The sequence below is a fragment of the Lycorma delicatula genome, chromosome 3 (assembly GCF_047948215.1).
Source record: "Lycorma delicatula isolate Av1 chromosome 3, ASM4794821v1, whole genome shotgun sequence".
Lineage (NCBI taxonomy): Eukaryota > Metazoa > Arthropoda > Insecta > Hemiptera > Fulgoridae > Lycorma > Lycorma delicatula.
Genome location: NC_134457.1, coordinates 149,399,306 through 149,421,183, shown reverse-complemented (window position 1 = coordinate 149,421,183; position 21,878 = coordinate 149,399,306). Strand labels below are relative to the sequence as shown.

The 21,878-nt window shown below is 26.9% G+C and overlaps 1 protein-coding gene across 2 annotated transcripts in view; it reads right to left on the bottom strand.

Annotated features, from left to right (window-relative positions):
- The window catches only part of ptc (protein patched), a 157,931-nt gene that overhangs the window by 18,910 nt on the left and 117,143 nt on the right, over nt 1-21,878 (bottom strand). For both annotated transcript variants that reach the window (XM_075360804.1, XM_075360805.1), the window contains exons 4-10: nt 21,620-21,689; nt 13,263-13,360; nt 11,495-11,615; nt 8,471-8,563; nt 3,311-3,432; nt 1,787-1,934; nt 684-824 (exon numbers count right to left, since the gene is read on the bottom strand). In XM_075360804.1, the coding sequence (XP_075216919.1) occupies nt 684-824; nt 1,787-1,934; nt 3,311-3,432; nt 8,471-8,563; nt 11,495-11,615; nt 13,263-13,360; nt 21,620-21,689 (793 nt within the window). The remainder of the gene's footprint in view (nt 1-683; nt 825-1,786; nt 1,935-3,310; nt 3,433-8,470; nt 8,564-11,494; nt 11,616-13,262; nt 13,361-21,619; nt 21,690-21,878) is intronic.

Here is a 21,878-nt window from a genome sequence, read left to right as displayed (position 1 = left end):
ATATGTCACAACCAATATGTTGTTAAGCAGCATCAATAATATCACGTTATCACATTGTGGCTAGATAAGAAGTTAATATTTTTCAATACCTTATATGGTAATCAAGTGCTTTAAATTTTCTAATATAGCTCAGTAAGATCATATATACTGAACTGACTGCAGTATAAAGAATAAGGCGTTAATTTAGATTACTCCCACATAGAAGTATGGTAATAGTTTAACTTCTATCAACACAGCAATTCAAATTACCAGTTTTTATTACTTTAATTGTTAAGTTAAGGGCTTTTTTTACTAATCTAATAACATATCCTTTTAAATAAAGTATTATAAAATTATTTAGGAGCTAAAGTGAATTATTTAGATAATACTACTAATAAATCCAAACCCTCAGATACAAATTAATAAACTAAAATAATTTTACTTCACAGTTAAATTGATGAAGTAAAAGTATTTTTTCATAATTTTATATATTTATATGAAGAAAACATAAGAAAAAAAACAATTTTCATAAACACTATTAAACTTTTTTTTAAAAAGAGCATTAACTACCCGACAATTATCCTATTTTATTGGTTCAACTGAAATTTGAAAAAAGACATGAAGCCAGTTTTGTAATTTCAATTATTATAAAAAAATAATAGCATTTAACATATTTATTTAACTATTAAAAATAAATAACTTACCATAATTATATAACCAGTAGCTACTTTAAAAACATTTATTTCTGAAAACTGACTTAGAATATCATTTAACGTTGCAGTAGAAAATGCAAACATATTATAAGAAGATGTCATGTTTCTTTCAGCAATTTGCTTACGTACTTCCTAAAAAAAAAAATTGCATATTAGATATTAGAAACATGAATAAGTTAGTTAGTCCATAGTCACATATAAATAACCCTCTTTTTTAAATTATTTATATGTTTCAGTTTTCTAGTGTTTTATAATCTACAATTGTGATTAAAAAACCTTACAGAAAGGAAATTCACTTAATTTATAATAAAAAAAATTATAAATATAAAAAGCAATATTACCTACTTATAGAAACAAACAAGTTGAACATCTACAAATTCATTAGATCATTTAAGGAATACAAGTCACACTTTTTGGCTAACATTAATAAACAATAAGTACTGTCCATTATCTTCAGTTTAACCTAATAGTGCTAGATTTCTTCACTTTTAATTTTAAATCTTAGAAGTACCACCATAATTTCTCTGGGAATAATGCCGGTCACTTTGTAATCACTAAGGTGAACAGACAGAGCTACATTTGCTTTTTTTCACTAATATACTATCCAATATTATGTACATTCCGAATAGTATACTATAAATAATATCAACAGGTAAAAACGGTAAAATTGTAAAGCCTAATTATTAAATCTTTGTTAAGTTGGATGAAAACTAAGCAATAATTACAATAAACAATTATATTAAACTATTTAAAGCTAATCATTCAATGTTTACTCTTCTCAGATTGAGTTTTCAAGTAAATTTGCACTGGAATAATACAGTGCATATTTTTCTAAGTTTACAACATACAAGAAGCAAAAAGTCTTTGACAGCAATTGAATAATTTTACTTTTATAAAAAAGGAATAAAATGGGTTATAGATAGATTTTATTTCAAAGTAAAATAAGAAACAAGTGATACAGTTTCACTATTGGACAAATTATATTTTAATTTAAAAAAATAATATGATCATTAGCTTTAATATTAACTAAAAAATCAACTTACTGTAACTAAAGAACATTAGAATATTTTAAATAGTAAATTTGGAATAATTACCTCTGAGAACTTTCTCTGCCACATTTCTAAGACATATGCAGCTTTTTCTTGAGTCCAATCAAAATGATGAACTCTGTATGACTCGAATAAGGTTTCATAAAGTTCTCTTTCTCCCATTAATTGTACAACAGTCTGCAGAGCATGTGCCCTGAAATTAAAATTGTAAAATTATTTCAGGTAAATTCAAAATACATTAGATAAGTTAAAATCTACACTGTACTTGGAAAAATTTGTTTTATATGCCATTGTGCATTACTTGTACATCTTTGCGAACACATAAAACACTTTCACTGTGATTTGATTGATTCATTTGTATGATATTCTAGAATTTCCTGATTTATAAGAGCAGCTTTCTTGGACCCTATGGTTAAATGTCCCCTTAGTAAGTATATCTGTAACTTGATGCAGTATCTTGATCACCAGGCTAATATGTATTGTTAATTTAAATTCAACAATAGAACAGTGACCAGGGTAACTCATAATGATTGCTGACTCCATTCATTTAAATCCTTGAATTTCATTAAAATTCTTAATTTGTGATATTTAATGAACTTCAAAATTTTCTGTAAACTTCAGATTCCAGCATTAATTTTTTTTTTGTATCGCATAATAAAAAACATGAATATCATTAAATGAATGTTCAAATTAATCATCAACACTTAAACATGTATTTTGGTTTTTCCACACATAATTGAATTAAAATTTTATTAGATTATATTCATTTTTTCTTATTGATTATTACTTTTTTTTTATTTTTTAATAAAACCAAAGAAGAATTTACTGAAAAACATATTATGTTATTGTCAAATTAAATCAAAAGTATGGATAAACTAAAGAAGGTTTGCTCTTTCTTGTTGGCTGTACTATATTAAAATGGTCTTCTGTTACTATATTATGATAGTGAGTTTGAATCCAGTTACAATGGAATTTTTTACATGTGACAAGTATTTCACATTAAAAAAAACTTATTTTCTATACTTAGTATACTTACTAAGTATACTAAGTATTTTCTATACTTAGAAAATGATTTGAAAGATTTTAATGATTTTGATTTGAAATATTATAGAGCTACTGATGATGCAAGGTACTCGCAAAAGTGCTCTTGCTTGAATTATGGAATAAGGTAGGTGTCATCCTATTTTATTAATTTTGTTCTTGGGTTGATCGGATTAATATAATTTGTATAGTGCAAAGGAATATGATTCCCGAAAGGATCGATTTTAGAAAAATAAAACACAAACACTTAGTACATATTATATACATGAAATATTTTAACATTTCTTATAAAAAAGTTATTTATTTATCTTTTAAATTATGTATTTATTAAGTTTGAAGCTAGTAAATGAAAATATGAATACAAATTTCTTAGAGCATATGAAAAATTAAAATTTGACCAGGATATGAACCCAGAACCTTCGGGATGAATGGTTGAAATCTACCACTCCATCTCAGATATTAACAATAAAATCCATTTTCAATAAGTAAAAAAGAATTTAAAAATAAAAATTAATGAAAAAATTATACCTCTGAATATGACCAGTCTTGTTTCTCTTAGCACCACCTACAATTAAGTCTTCAGGCCAATGCATATATTTGGCAGCAAAACCATAGCACCCACCTGTTAATTCTGCACCAATATCAGGTACCTGAAAAAGAGTACAAAAATTAAAAAATAAAATCAATAAATTAAATAATTTTATGTTATGAATCTTTTTTTTTCATTTTTAATTTATTTATTTTTTAAATAATAAAAACTAACTTTACAAAAATAATGTTTTATCAGAACAGGTTTTTTATGACAACAGATTTTAAATCAATATGTTATGATGTCCTTGCATGAAACTGTTTTTCTTTTACTGATAAATTTGTGAAAAGTACAAAATGAAACGAATACTCTATAATGTATCATTCATTCTTATTTTAAAAAGTTCTGTGGAAATCTTTAAATTTCAAACGGTAGTTGCTATTTTGTTCTGCCTACAAAATCTTTAGTGATTTACATGCTCAGGGTGAATTTCATTGAAAAAATTAAATTAAATGGCTGAAAATAGCTTTTAAAATCAAATGAGATTCCACCGTCACCTGGTGCTTTTTTCCATTGAGGATGCATTTTAGTAAAAGTTTTTATTGAAAATAATCAAAAACTTAACTTATGTTTTTCTAGAATTTCAAACAGGAATACTATTTAACGGAAATATATTTATTATAGTATACTGAAAATTCATTTTCGGTACAAATTCATCATCAGATGAATTAAAGAAAATTTAAATTTGTAACAACCTTTATAGGAGAAATTTTTGAGAATGAATTCTGGTGAAAGATTTCCTTCCCAGTAACAGATGATAACTGACAACTAGAGAAAATGCCAATTAATTTGAATAGAGCAGCAAAAAATCAATCTGGAAATTTATATTTGAAATTTAAATTTTATATCAGCATGAGAAGTTTTCTAAAAATAATAATAATAATAAAATTAAATTACTACATTAAACCATGTAATATTTCCATTTACTCCTATTTATTAAAAACATATAAGGTAATGCACATAAAGGTACATACATTAATGTACATAAGGTGAAATAAGGTACATTCATAAAGGAAGCCACAAAAAAGTTTCATTTACAAAAGACTTAAAACAAATTTGTTTTCATTTAAAGAATTTTTGAAAAGAGAACCTAAAATATCACCTGTCAGTGTAGCAGAACAATCATATGACAGGTACACTGTCATAGGGCAAGACTGTAACACAAAGTAATATAGCATACAAAGACATTTTCTAGGAATAGATCCTCTTATGAAACCTGCGAGAAGTTACATTTTTGCGAAGGTATTAAGCGAATCTTTAAAAAAAATTATAAATGTTTAAAAGAAGTCATTTATTTTATTTTAGATGTTTCAATTTGAAAATGAAGAAGCATAAAGGAAATTAAAAAGCCTAATCATGTTGGAAAATAATAGAAGTTTTATAATTGGCAACATAGAGAATGACAAAAAAAAACTAAAACAATGCAGATTAAAACAATGACTCAACAGGGCCTTCTTTAAGAATAATAAATATACTCATCAGAAAGTACTGTACTGTGCTAATTTTACTATTATTATTGAGCAGTCCACCGCATCATAATTTCAAACCAATTATGCTGTAAGTAAACGTTAGATAAACAGATAAAGAAATTAATATGTGATAAATATCAATAAAAAAGATTGTCGCTGCATTGAAATACAGTCAGAGTGCTTAATTGCCCTTCTTGTATAATATTTCCCTAATTTTGAAAAAGTTAACTAACAGATTAAGTTAATTTTTATCAATATTTAATAAAAGAAATTATTTAGGAAGGCCAGATTTAAAAAACTAACTTATACTTTTTTATTAAAATTTTAAATTAACATAATTTGTTAATTATAACTATTATAAAAATGCTATTATAAAAATTTAGTTTTTAATTTTAAAACATAAATTAACAGTAAAAATGAATATTATAAATTTAATGCTGCAGGAATGTTGTACGTAGTTGTATGTATTTCATACTACGTAAGTAATATAGCCTAATATATAACATTCCACTCGGTGGATTAGATCCGCCTGTGAACAGTTCCGATACGCCCTGCTTGATGCCGCCAAGTGGACCACCAGTAGGTATACAATGTACCGGCCGCAGCCGTCCAAGGCGGTATTCTAACGTAGAATGTTTCATTCACCGTAACATCTCCATTTGGAGGATTCTAAACCACCACCCCCCCTACGCTAACTTCTTCTCCCGCCCACCTTCCAGCATCGCTCAGATTCTCCGCTTCATCATGACACCAATAATAAAGCAATCGAGAAGCACATTTTTTCTTTCTCTAGGCTATAATAAATTGCACACCACGCTGCACCTGCTTGCTTACGCCGGTTTTCTGCTTCTTTTTTCATTTAAAAAAATTTGTTTTTGTTATTTAACCGCAAATATAATGACCGGTATACATTAATGAATAGAAAAGAAGTTTTTTAAATCGTTTGAATTATTAAACAAGATTAGCGGTTAATAAATAATTAAGAATATTATAGCTACGTTTATGTAAAAAGAAAAAAGAAATAAACGAAGACTAAATAACTGTATAATTTATGACAACAGTTAATACGTACGGCTTGCTAAACTAGACGCTATGTTGTAAAATTAAGGTCGATAATTGCCAAAAGAAAACAAAATTAGACTGTAATGAGATGGAAATTCCGCTGCTGGAAAAATTTAACGACGAAAGAAGTTATAAAAATAAATAAGTAAATAAAAACCTTCTTTTTTTTCAAAAAGTAATTTTTTGAAGCGCCCCATTTTTATTTAACCTACTTTTTCCCGTCAGGAGTAGTGATAGAATTCGAATCGCTAATTCGTAATAAATTTCTTTTATATGCGTAATTTCAATAATATCTTCAAAAATTAAAACTAAAAGGGTAAAAGAAATAATTATATTTTTATTAAGTTAAAAACATTTTGTTATCTAAGTATAAAAATATTTTAATAAAAGAAATACTGAAGGAAAAAAATAAAATAACGAAATGATCATTTGATCGTAATAATTTATCTAAAACTTTATAAAGACGATAACTACTTTGCAGTACATATAGAAATAAAAAAGAAACATAATAAAACTGGCAACACTGTAAAAGGGAGTTTGATGATCCACAAAACAATATAACAGCAGTTCTAAGCAGACAGCTGCAATGATGACAAAAAGCCAAAACGTCTTCTTTATTTAATGTAAACTTCCAAATTATTATTACTACATACATACATACATGTTTAATTTTTTTTTAATACTGGATAAACCTTACATGCTTAAAATTTTGTTGTTATACAAAAATATAATGATATAGGTCACAGTTTAATAATTGAGAAAAACACGTGACATAACATTCCGGATATAATTTGTTTAATATACGACTAAAATGTATTTAAATAAATAAAGAGTAAAAAAAATTATATAAAATTTGAAAAACCCACTAGAATAGAAACTGCTGTCCCTTAATTGATTTTACATTTTTTTAATTTTTGTATTAACGTTTCCGCGTTACCTTCAACATTATTTATCTTAATCAATTATTCAAGGATGTAATTCATAAAATTGTAGCTCATAAATTGCACTACGGCAATATTCTTTTAAATAATGAAGAATGTAAAATTTAGAAAATAAACTTATTAAATGCACGCAGAGCTGCGCGTTTTAAATCATAAAAAAAAACTTTTAATGCATTTATTTATAAAATAAGTTTGTTTTGACAAGGCGAAGAATACATAAAAAAAAGTGTTTTTTAAAATGTGGGTGAACGTGCGTGTGTGGATTTCAGTTTTGCACGAGGCCACTCGATCCCGAGGAGATAGAGACCACCTATGAGCAGTGAGGCATCATTCCTGAGGCTCATTTATTTGGCTCAGTGGGCGGCCGACAGAGCTCGCTAACGTCGCCATTATGACATCCATTGTTAAACCGCTCATTCCGGCTTTTTTACTATTACTATTACTACCATTTACTAGTTCTGGCCCGTACCTAACTTGATGATCCAAACCGTAGTAGTAAGTAACTCTGCAAATAAGTTTAATGATATTATCCCCAAATATGAAGTTTTATTTATTTTTGTTTTTTTTTTTTACATTTTTACGTAAGCTGTTTGTAAAATTAATGTAAAGCAATATAAACATGTCAATACAGTAAAACTGATTGAAGAATCGAATTATCGGACCGGTTTCTAAAACAAATATCTTTTTTAACTAATACCTGCTACACGTTGAAAAATACTCCAGTACAGCTCAAACCGGTTCTGATATTTCAATTAAGTCTCTTTACGATTACTACTAGTGCATTATTAATATATATAAGCAACTACTTTTCATATTTAGTACATCTCTTTTTTTTTTACGAAAGAAATAAAATTCAATAATAAAACAAGCTTTTTATAACTACTGTATTGAAATGTTAATAATTTAAAAAATGATCTTTATTTATGTATGTATTTATGTATGTATGTATGTCTTTATTTTTGAAAATATAATAATGTCGTTACATAGCATACCTAAAATAAAATAATAATAAAAATAGTTGGAATTAAGTTTATTTTTCGTAAAATTAAAATTAAAAGTTAACATTATCCACTTATAAAGGTAACGTAAGCTAACCTTTACGTGTTGAAAAACAGTATATAGCGTAGAACAGCGTTAAGTCACCGAACTGATACAGTAAACCAGTACAAATCCAACATATTCATTCAATTGCATTCTTATATGAAACGAACACTGTTGTATAACTAGGGCACGTGTACTCAACAAAATATAAGCCATTAACATATCTTTTAACTGAGTGACATTTCATTCACACACGCGTGCGCGCGCACACACACTCACACATATAAATATAAAAATTGTATATATAAAAAAATTATATTTATGTTTTCCTTTTAAATCGGTTGGATAACGTTACTTACACAAACTTGTTTTTAGATTAAATAAATGATAGTTTTCGGCTCTGATTTTAAAGTGCATATCAAATTAAATTTTTTTTTATATTATATATAATCGAACGTTTTACATGTAAAATACTTCATCTTTTTATAATAAAATATTTAAAATATCTTTTATATTTATATTTTTATATATAAAATACATTAATTTTTCATAACTAAGTATTAATATTAAAAAATAAAATAAATACCTGTCCAGATTTTTTATTAGGTGCAGAATCAGGGCATTCACTATCCAAAGGATTTAAACAGGGCTTTTCTTGATAGGCAGTACTTATTCCAGCCTGAAATAACACATTAATTAGTCTAATTTTTAAACGATTAAATTATATAAAGATAAATATGTCACCAATGATTAAATAAAATCTGAGAGTAGATAAAAGATTACAATAAAAATGTACGTTATTGTTTCTGATTCATATACATATTCTTCTTGTAAACACTCGCGGAAATTAAAGTGAAAGAAATTAAAAATAACTGTGGCAACTTTAGATGCAGAATCATCAGACAAATATATAATAAAGAGAGAAGATGAGGAATAAAATATAACAAAAAAAGATTAAAGCTTAATTCAATTTTCGAACCAAACATGGAGACGTTGTTTGAACAGATACAAAGATATTCTGTCTTCGTTAAAAGTTAAGAATAACAACGAAATATATTGACACAATTCTTTAATTGTGGACAATGCTTGTAAATGCTTCTTCACGCATTTAAAAACAAATCTGCTTGAATAAAAATACATTTAGGAACATAAAAAGTAGTTTTACGGAAATCAACGTTTTAAAATAGTAAAACATGGAAAATATTCTGAAAGGCAATTATATATATTTTTCCAATCAGTTTTCCAGCTACTGCCGGATCTGGGTGCGTTTGTATAGGCAAATGCAATTACCGCTGCGGCTTGCCAGGCCTAACGTAGTTACATATGTAATGCAATGTAAGTGTAAATGTATCGGTAAACACGTAGTCTTAAACAGACTCAGTTTGACCGCTCCCGAGACGTGTGGTTTTTGCTGAAACCCGACCGCCAAAAAGAACACCGGATCCACTCTAGCATTCAAATCCATATAAACGCAATTGTCTTTATAAGGACTCGAACCTTAGAACTCTCGACTTCAAAAATCAGCTGATTTTGCGATTATGACGAGTTTAACCGCTAGATTAACCTGTCGGATTTGAAAGGCAATTTAAACCTTTAAACAAATTTTAATAGGAATTTTGAAGTGTAGTATTGTAGAAAAAATGTTAAAGATAAAAATTTTAAATTAGGAAATGAATAGTATAAAAGATAAATATTACATAATTATGCTGTACGTGGCAGAATAAGTAAAAATATCAAGATTTCTGAGATATCCGAAGAACGTAACTTTGGTTTTAGGAGTTATATAGACGAAAAAATTGCATAAAAAGACACATAACTGATGACTTAGAATGTAAGATGTGGACAAAATGTTGAAGTTAAAAGATTACCGCGAAACAGAAAACAATGGGGGAAAAACATCAATCGACCAAATAACGACAATAATCAAATCTAAAACTACTTTGTACATCCGACAAAATGGACTTGAAAATCACGGATTTTAACAAAAATAATTTTAAACGAAAAGCTTAATTTACAGCAACTTTTCTTTACTACTTTACTACTTTTCTTAGTAAATGTTTTTGTAATTAATGCCATTTATTATTTTAAAATATCGAAAAATCAAAAATTATTCAGCCCACGGACACATAAAACTCAATAAACTGACAATTTTTTCTTTTAAAATTTCCTATTTTAAATTGTATATAAAATATTTCAAGTATTTTAAATTATGAATCATCTAATCCTGAGTGTTGCTGTCGAACTTTTCGTAGTACTTCTCGAAACATGCAAATAAAATGTATTAACAAAATTAACAATGCAATAAAACGTCGTAAAACTGTACGCAAGTAAAATAAATTAACGATAAAATTTTAAATATTTTTAAATGCAGTTTTAATTTATTCGATTTTTTAAAAGTACTATTTCAATTTTTATTTTTATTTTTAAACCGATTATTTATTTACTCGTTTAATAAAATATAATTAACGATTAAAAATAAATAAAAATAAACTTTTATAGAATACATTAAATATTCTGTTAAAAAGAACAGATGCGAGTGACGAACGAACGGACAAGTAAGGTGCGGTAACATATTGTATCAAACGTCAGAAAGAGAGACGGGAAGGCCGTCCAGGTAGGCCACCCAGCGCGTTAGGTCAGGAGGTGTCCTACAATGCGATCGAGCGAGAGAGAAAAACACGAAAAGAAAACAACAACACATTTTAGTAAGCGCAAGAAAGATAGTATACTAGGAAGGTGATGGAACTGGACGTATGTCCACCGTTATGATAAATGCTTTCTAAACAGGTCCAGATAACGACATTGTCGGAATAAAATATTATTATGTATTACAGCGGAAAAAAGAAACAAATATAAAAATCAAAAAAGAATATACGTACAAAAAAGTGATAAAATAAAAATGTGTCGGTAATAAATCACGTAACGTTTTCATCAGGTTATAATATTAAAAAAAAAGTTTAACGTAGCTAAAATGAAGTGTGAACATTTTAACTTTTTATTTATTTATTTTTATTTTTTTGCTTCTATAATAAATGTTATACATATTGCACAATTATGTATAAAACATACATAAATATTTCTTACGTTGCTGTAAATTATTTCGGGGATACTATTTATTTAACACCTTCGTGAAATGCCTTCTTTTGTAGTTTCAACAAAATAGTAAGGTTTAAAATAGACAATAATAGACAACTACTTGAAAGGATAAAAATATATCTTCAACATTACAAGCGATAATAAAAGTTTGGGTTTCACATAAATATCTCCAAAGTCAATGAAAGAAAAACATTTCAATGAACTTAGATCAGAATATTTTAACAACAAAATAAGATTTTGGCAAATCACGCTTCAAAAGTCGGTGTAATAGTTTAAGTTTTTAATTAAAAAGTCTTTATATTTTAAGAATCACAGAGACTCGTTATCAGTTCAACTTCAAATAATCACAGTATCACGATAATTCCTTTAGTTTAGGATATGGAAGTACATAATCATTACCCTGGATAGATATAGGCGGCGTAAGTTATGCAGCAGTGACTTACAGATAAACTAAGATAAAAATACCTATAGAAAATTATAATAATTATTATGAGAATATAATAATTATTCTTACCCTTTTCATATGTTGTTCTAATGTATCGAATGGAAACGATGAACCTGGTTCATATTGTTTCATTTTTTCAACCATTTCTTGCGGGTTTAGGTTCGTCCAGCGAACTTTCGACCCAACTCCTCTGTAAAAAAACAAATGTATGATTTTTTTCTTCATAAATAATAAATGACTAAAGATTTTTTATATGTATGTTAGGCGCTGTAAAGGCTGTACGTGACCTGAAACGAGAAAAAGTTACTCTCGAAATTGCCATAGGCGCTCTCATGATCCACAAGCATTCCATGTGAGGTTTACCCAGGAATGAGGAATAAAGTGGTTTCCCGTTGTAATTTTCATTGTAATTGCTTCATTGGCATGCTAATTTTACATCGATATTCAACGCTAAAATTGTTATTTACTGTCAGTTCACCACAAGTCAATTTCAGAGAAACTGACTTTGAATACTTGTACATGCTTTAAAAAAAATTCTTGTAAATTAGTAATAAAGTACATATATATATATATATACACACACACACAATTAAAAAATTAATTAATAAGCTATACTCTGATAATTGTTATAGATGATAGATTACAATTATTGTAATTTTTCTGTAATAAATAAACATGAAAACGAAATTTAACTGATAATTTTACTGTTAAGGAGGTTAATTAATATAATCTAAACTGAAGTAAAGGTTTCAATTACTTATAAATATTTATGATAAAAAATTAATTAAGGTCGATCGCCCGGTTTACTCGGTAATTGGTGCATTAAGACTCGCGGCTGCACCAGCTGCCGACCGTACAAGCGAAATTTGTTTCATATAGGTTGTGAAATAAGTTAGTTTAGTTAGTGCTGACCATCGCCGCTAATAACGCCACACCCGCGCGAATTAAATACGGTATGCGCGCGCGCTTTAGTTAGAATCATTGAATGAACTGAACGAAAAAATATTATATTTAAATAAAATGGTAAATATTTTAAATTAAGTTGTGTGTGTAAGCCGTGCATCAGAAACAACCCACGGTTGTAGGACTTTCCCGAAACACGGCTTTAGCCGCGGGACAAATTTATTTTCTATATGACAGTTTCTTTGTTTGTACTAACCTGATTTAAATAACTTTCATGCATTATCTATATTTTATAATTTTATTATAAAAATATAAATTATTATAAATTACATAAATATTACATAATTACTTAAGTAATAAGAATTATATGATTACATAAATTATTCTTTTATTTCTTTCAATATTTTATTTTGTACTATGATCTTTCTTTATATTTAACACTTTTCTTTCTTTATTTTAAATTTTATTAATATTACTTTATCTTTAAATTAAATTTCTCGTCGATAAGTAAAACCATATCACTTCTTATGTCAATATTTCTTCAGACTGATTTTTGGCTTAAAAAATCATTACTAAATTTGATCATCTTTCTTTATTTTGTCTCCTTGATTTGTTACAATGCTGCCTCTATTTTTAATTATTATAAGCTGAAAAGAAAAAGGAATAAACTATAACCTTACCTCATTATTCCTTTTCACACATGCGATTACCTTTTTATGGTTTTATACTCTTTCTGACATCAATACAAATTTCAATTACCCCTTTTTCTTTACATTAAAATTATATTTTTCTAAAAATATTAAATATCTATTTACTTCGCATTATAGAGCATCATTTTCGGTAATATAGGATATACTAAAAACAGTCTATTATAATGTAGAATTGAACATCATCTTATAAATAATATTAATATAATTAAAAATTAGCTACTTACGGAATGGTAACGGGGTAGTCGGGACCCAATAATTTTGAGCCCTCCCAAAAGCAGTCTAATGGGGTAATAATGGCACACGGGATGATACTTTCAAATATCTGAAACAAATAATAAATTTTTATTTCAAAAAATAACATACGAAACAGGATGATAGATTTAAATAAGTCAAACTAATATAATTACATGTGAGCTATAATTTTAATAGTAACAAAACAGCTTCGACATAAATGCGGCGTTAAAACGTATTTTTAATTCTTGTACTTACCAAAGAAGCTACATTCATTACACAAAAAAATTCCTGTTGATTGTTTTCAACGAAAATTTATCGTTAAATTTTTTGTTATTCAACATTATTATTGCCTTTCTTCAATAGACGTCATGATTACGACAGATTTAGAGGTAGGCTACCGTCTCTAATATAACGGTAAATCGGCATTTATTTTTCTTAAAGGGATAAAGGCGTGGATAAAAGTGCTTAAATAGATGATAAATACCGAAAAAGAAACTAAGGTACAGATCCTTGAAAATGTATGAAGAATAGAAAATATTTTAATTTTATTTTAGAAATCCAGAATATGTTTTTCCCACCAAGACAGATAAACAAATTCATCTTCCGTTTTGAAAGCTACGTGCTAGATTTTATAATTCGTTTGTATTATAAATAACATAATTAAAATTATTTATAAGTATTAAATATTTTATTAATACTTTACATATTTCGATGACAACATAATGTTTATGTTAACACGGGTCTTCTTGAGATAAATTTGTGTTACCGTACATTAAAAAAAGAATTAACTCTCTTTTTACGTTATAAAAAATAATGTTTTTCTATAATTTATCAAAATAAAGCCATTATGTTTGTAATGGCTAGTTCAAGCGGAACGTTTAGATACTATAGACTACCAATATAAGCTAGCCTTTTACCATCAACTTGGACTGTTCATAACACGTTTGTACTACAGTTTAACTTTCAGTTTTTATTTTATAAATACACGCTACATTTTTTTGTATAACTTGTTTTTATTAATTGCTTCAGTGTTAACTGATAACTACTTAACAATTGAAATGCGCATTCTATTATAGTTTATTTTTTTGTAAATTAGTTGAAATTTACTTTCTGCTATTTAATTTAGAAATATATATATATATATATATATATATATATATATATGAACATGCTTAATATTTCAATATTATAGTACACTTGAAAATAATAGATAACTCTGTTAGTTCCGTATTTACCCTACCTAAGAAATCAAGGAAAAGGCTACATCTCTTTGGAACGCTGTCAGTTGTGTTCAGTTTACCTACACGATACTATAACTCAAACCATATTATTATCCACTACAGAGTGATATATGAAAGTTCTTGGGTATTTTTCTAGTTTTGTCCACAGTTACTCTTTCATTTTTCGTTTTACACTAGATCAATAAAAATAATTCAAGATGGTTACAAGATATGTTTTTCATTTCATAAAATGAAAATCGTAAATGAATAATTTTCATTAAAGAAAATTGTTTTACTTTTAACAGAAAAAGAAAAAGAAATAATACATACACGCGCGCGCAAACACACACACATACACACATATTATTTATTTAATTTTCTTTTAATGAATTCCAAATTAATGATAGAACTGATTTATCTTTTCACGGCTCTTTGAAGAAGAACGTTTACGAAACATCAATCAGCATTTAGTTCATCAATAAGTAAGATTATTTCAACGCTTCATAAACAAAACATTTTAACCGGTAAATCAAAAATTTCCAGCTGTTTTATTGATTAATTTTACAAACATTCACAATATTTACATATTTTTATATAAAGAAAAAACTAGATAAGTATTTTTCTAACATTAGCGGCTTGAGTTTTATCGTAATGTATAACTTATTTCAACAGTTTTAACTCTAAACAATAAATACCGGCTAACATATTTAATATATTTATTGTTAACTTCCTCTAAAAGATGATACAAAAATACACCTCAAATTGTTACTTTATTCTCTCTTCATTAACTATATTTCATTTTACGATCAGGGTCTACAACGATCAATGACTACTGAGAGATAAATGATTTTTTATAAATTTATTCGCTTAAGACATCAATTTTTATTAAAATTATGACTTAAATGTTGCTTAAAAATAATCATTACACTACCTATGGACTGTCTAAACAATATTCTAACAGTTTAGAAAATTTTTAAAAAGTAACACTTATTTTTATTTTTTTCCGAAATTGTATTACCTGAAAAGATGTCCAATTACTATGACTTTACTTCTATAGTTGATCTTAACTTAGTAACATTCCCGAAAAACTGACCTTAATTTAATCCCATCAACCAAATTATACTATAAACTGTAATACTAACAATTAAAATATAGTAGAATAAGTATATAGTATAGAATTTATTTTCATAATTAATCATGAAATTTCCATATCAAAAAAAAATAAATTATTTAACGATAATCCATAATGAAGGTAATCAAATGGTAAATAAGTTGCGTATATTATTGATTTACATAGGTATATGTATTTTTTTTAATGTGTACACCACATTGCATATGCACTGAACACCACATTGCTTATACGCCTATTAAATTGCATATACACATTTTTCTAAATGAGAAGTACATAAAATTTTAATACTATTCTAAATTATAATTTTCAATTAACATTAAATGATGAGATGTTTCACCAGATCTGATGTGAACACCACATGACTCCTTGTACGCCTATTAAATTACATATACACATTATTAAATGTAAATATAATTTTATTTCATTAATAACTTCTGAATTTTTTTCATATTTTTCTTTAATTGTTATTATTGAATTATTATTTATTGTAAAGATTTTTTTACAATCAGAGGCTAATAATTAATTATTAATACATCGATATATATAAATTAAAAAAAAAAGTTTAAGAAAAAGACAAAAAGGAAGTTAAGTCGGATTCAAACCAATGTGCCTTCCCCTTGTAAGATCCAAATATTTCATTAATTAAAACTTATTTTCCTATAACTCTGGAGCAATGAAAATAATTACCACTTATGATATACATTGAAAAGTCTCAATAAGGACTGATTAGTGCAGTTAAGAAAGAATCCAAAATCCATTTTGTTTTCTGGATTTTGGGATTTTTGGACACTTTTGGTCCAGTCGATTGCAATGAAAAGGGAAGGTGCATAACTAGATGTTACAACAGTCCTAAATCCAAACTTTCAACGGCTATTCGTTTTTGAGTTGTGCGAGATACATACATATATACGTACGTACAGACGTCACGCCGAAACTAGTCAAAATGGATTCAGGGTTGGTCAAAATGGATATGTGAATTACTTGTCACTCTACAAGGGTTTTTTATTTATTTAGGGAAATAAAACTGTTATAAATGTAATTATTGTTGGCAAAATAATCCTAATTATTTTAATTTTCCTTTATTTTCTTAATTGGAATTTTTACTTCCTTGTACGAAGTAAAGGAAGTATTGTGATCGCGAAAAATTTCAGTTTTCAGATTTAAACGGAAATATCCGTCTTGACCATCCTTGAATCCATTTTGACTAATTCCAGCGTGACGTCTGTACGTACGTATGTATGTATCTCGCATAACTCAAAAACGACTAGCCGTAGAATATTGAAAGTTTGGGTTTAGGACTCTTGTAACATCTAGTTGTGGTCCTCCCTTTTTTGATTGCAATCGACTGAACCAGAAGTGACCAAAAAAGCAAAAAATCCAAAAAAATGAATTTTTGACTTTTTCTTAACCGCAGTAAAAAGCCCTCATTGAGAGTTTTCATTGAGATATATCATAAGTGGTACTTATTTTCATTGGTTCCAGAGTTATAGAGAAATTATATTTTAATTAATGAAATATTTGGATCTTAAAAAGGGAAAGCACATCGGTTCGAATCAGACTTCATCTCCTTTTTTTAACTTTTTGTTTAATTTAAGTATATTGATTTATTAATAATTATTAAACTCTGATTATAAAAATGTTTTTACGTTAAATAATAACATAAAAAAATATGAAAAAATATCAGAAGTTATTAATGAAATAAAATTTTATGTACCTTTCATTTTTTAAAAATGAGTAAAAGTAATTTAACACAGGCTTCCAAGGATATCATGTAGTACCCATATCAGATTTTTAAATAAAATTCTAAAGATTAAAAAGTTTGTTATTTTTTTTTTTTTTTCATATGAGTACGAAATTTTAATACTTCATACCAGCGAAATATGAACAATAGAAAGCTAAAAAGAAAAATAATATAATATTTATAAGCGTAAAATAGCAGTAGAATGTTCAAAATTAGGTGCAACGACAAAGCCCACAATAAAATAAAGACATTTTAAGAATGTACCGGAGAAGATAAAATTTTATGATGATATCTTTTAAAATGAACCAAATCGGTACATAATAAAAAAATGTCGTAGTTAACTGACAATAAAAAGGAAGTATAGAGGGTAATAGTTAGCACGAAGTAGAAAGGATTGAGAATATAGTATCAAATTAGTAAAACGGATGTAATAAAGAATTATTGTAGAGAGTAAAAAGAAAGAAAGTAGTTAAAATACAAATGAGATAAAAATAAAAGGTGAAGTAATAAATAAATGCATAAATAAAGTATACGATCAGTTGAAAAATCGGAAGTTTTCATAACTTTTGTTGAACTATAAATCGACAAATCCCATTTTCCAGCTAAGAACGGTCTCGGCTCGACATTAACTGGAAATGTTTTTAAGCTTAAAATTTTAATTAGAGATAAATAGAATTGTAGACAAAAATAAATCAATCAGTAAAAATGTCTAAATTACGATAATTAATTTACGACGCGCAAAGCTTTCTCCCACTGGTTACCAGTTTTTTTTTTACAATATTTAAAATTATATTTACAACTGTATATTATTTATTTACAAAATTTGTTTAAAATTCTGTTACAATTAGTAAGCTTTTAAAAGCTATAAAAAAAGAAAGAATAAAAAGCAATTGAAAAATTCAATATTAAGATCGTTTAAATAATAAGCGTACAAATAAATATTTAAATTTAGATCGTAAGTTATGAATGAATAACTAATTATGTAACACAGGCTGACATTCAATTATAAAATATAAGTGTAGAAAATACGCCCACGAATAATACAGTTAAATAAGAAAGCATGTAGAGAGAGAATATTTATTTACGTAACCTTAAAATACATAAATAAATTCTGCCAACAGCAGTTCTATTAACTCCTTGTTACTTTAGAAACTATGTTTAACTTTCAATGACGCATGATTTGCTACACACGTCTTTCGTACTTTTCAATTAAGTGATAAATTAAACGATTTTATTTAATATCAAAATTGCCTTAACACTCTAACGTAAACTTTTTTTTTCTATTTTTATTTCTTAGATTATTTTTTATCTCCTTACTAATTTAGTTTCTGGTACAATAGTACATAAAAACCTGATAATATAAAAGTTTTACGGGTAATATTATTCGGTAAGATATCTTCATGAAAGCTTCAAAACGATTTAATTAACTAAAAAAATTTACTTCATTAATAATTAATTAATCATTATTTTATCCGCAAAATTTTTCATATTTAACAATTATAAAATAAAATATCTCGACTTGGACACCCTTCTGTGCACGTTACGCATGTTTCATAAGCTCCACAGACTAAACGCTTAGTTGACCCTAAACCACATCCATCTCTATTTTATTGAATCAATTTACACCTATGTTTTCAAAACCTGAGTTCAACTTTTGTTTTATTATATTAAGTATACTTAAATAGCAAAACTTCAAATAACATACAGAAATCTTTCGGTAATCTTAAATGCCATAACATTAAACTTAATTACAACATAGTCTACCACGATAAACGGCAAACGATCCAGAAAGCATTCCAAAATTTTGATGCCCATCAGTCTTCCTTTTTTTTACTGTTTTTTAAGCTGAAATTCATGCATTAAGAACGAACTAAAGTATTCTACTACAAATTTATATATTTGCATTATCTATTGTTTTCTATAAAATAAATAAATCGAGTATTTTATTCGTTTAATTCCGATTTGGTGGAAGATTCTACATCTTTTTAATCATTAATAATAGGCCAATCAAATTATTTTTTGTAATGTAAAATCTGAAGCGATTTATTGTGAGCTAAATGAAAATCAAATAAAAAAGTAACACCGTAAATCGTTGTTACATATATTGAGATAATCAGAATTAATAGAGAATAATGAAAAACCGTTTAACATATGTTATAGGAAACATTTATTATAAAATTAAAAAAAAAAAAATGGTTTTGTTCTTTCTCTTAAAACTGATCTTTTTAAACAGGTGAAAAGTACAATATTTTTGCAACAAACTTGTTCAAAATTAATTTTAATTTTAGAAAAAATTTAACAACAAAAAAAGGGGGAAAAAAATTAATAAGTTTTAATATTTGTTAAAGCTCAAACAATAACGATAATCCTTAGACAAAACTTCTGATTTTTACTTGTAAGAAGTAAAGGAAGTATTGTGATCGCGAAAAAATTCGGTTTTCAGATTTCAACGGAAATATACGCCTTGACCATCCCTGAATCCATTTTGACTAGTTTCGACGTGACGTCTGTACGTACGTATGTATCTCGCATAACTCAAAAACGATTACCCGTGGATGTTGAAATCTTGGATTTAGGACTGTTGTAACATCTGGTTGTGCACCTCCCCTTTTGATTACAGAACCAAACGTGTCCAAAAAAAGCACAAAATCCAAATAAAATTTACATTTTTGACTTTTTCTTAACTGCAGTAATAAGCCCTCACTGAGAGCTTTTCAACGATATATCGTTAAATGGCACTTAGTTTTATTGGTTCCAAAGTTATAGCCAAATAAAGGTTAATGGAATATTTGGATGTTACAAGGGAAAGGCACATCGGCTCGAATCAGACTTCATCTCCTTTTTTTAACTTAAATATATTGATTTATTAATAGTTATTAACCTCTGCTTGTAAGAAAGTTTTTACGATAAATGATAATTCAATAACAGTAAAAAAAGTATGAAAACATATTGGATATTAATGAAACAAAATCTGATGTACTTTTCATTTTAAAAAAATGTGTATATGTAATTTAATTCGCATACAAGGAAGTCATGTGATGTCTACATCAGATTTTTTATAACGTAATCATTGAGTAGTAAAAAATATCAAAAAAGAATAATTAAAACAAATAACTTTTAAAAAACTTTATTAAATGGAACACATTACTTTACTTTGGTTTTTTCTTTCGAGTTTACTGAAATGTAAAAAGGAAACCCGATGAATGATAGGTAATTCCACAACAACAAAAAAATGATTAGTTCTTTTAAAGATGACATTCAGGCAGAATTATGAAATTTAAAAAAAAAATGAAATATGATTGCAATCGGTATTTTTAAGGTACATTCAGATGTACCTTAAAATTCCATTCAGATGAAACAATATCGTTTATTTAAAACACGATGAGCTGCAAGTTTTTTTAAGGACTTTTTTGTATCATTGCAAATCATTTATCATCAATATTATCAACTATATATATGTATAATACTTTAAATAGAATTTTCATAGTTTAGTCTAAAGAATGAGTGAAAGTCTTAAAAATATATATATATATATATGTATAAAACACTGACTATAAATTTTTAAGTTAAATCATTTATGTAACAGATAAAATTTGATATATTCACATAAATACTGAAAAACTAAAAGGTAAAAAAAGATTAAAAATGTGGAATAACAAACATGACGTATTTTTTTCGGAAGCAAAGCCAGTAAACTATTCTACGTAAAGGATGTTGTTATAAGCTGGTATATAGATAGGGAAGAAGACAGAAGGAAAACGAGGCTATTTAGGACTCGGCATGGGGAGCCCGGTTCTTGGGTGGTCTCTTAAAACAAGCCATTTTATTTCCGGCATCGCTACCAGAGAGAGCATCGGTTCAATAATAGTGTTTAGTTTTTCAAAAGACAAGACACAAAAATCTATCTTGTCGTAATAATTTACAGATTAACTAAAACCCCTGTTAGTTTTGTGATAATTTATCGAGTTTATTTTTTAAAGAATATTATTGAATTACCTAAAAATAGAAAAATACAGAATATAAAAAAGGGAGATCTTAAAAGGTTAACGGTTTCAAGTAGAATTTTCATGACATGTTACTAATGAATTTTTGACTTCAAACGCAAAAATAGAAAATATAATTTACTAAAAGAATTCATTACATTTACTGATTTTTTTTTTTTTTTTTTAATATTAAAAGCAATGCAACTACGTATATGTAACTTGTATTATCTAGACGTATTATACTTAATTTATGGAAGAACTATACACTTACTTGGTCTATGTAATGCATATCGAAATTTGGAATACTAGGCGAGTAGCACATGTCTTTCAGTCTCCAAGTTCTAAAAAAAATTAAAAAAAGACTATTCTCAATAATTCACATCACGTACACAAATCAATAAAATTCAATAAATAAATAAATTAGTCTAAAACAAAGTACAAGTGAAATGAGAAATTAAATGTCATTATAGTGAACAATATACTAAAAGCAGAAGAATATTATTATTTAGTTAGGAAAATTATAAGGGTTA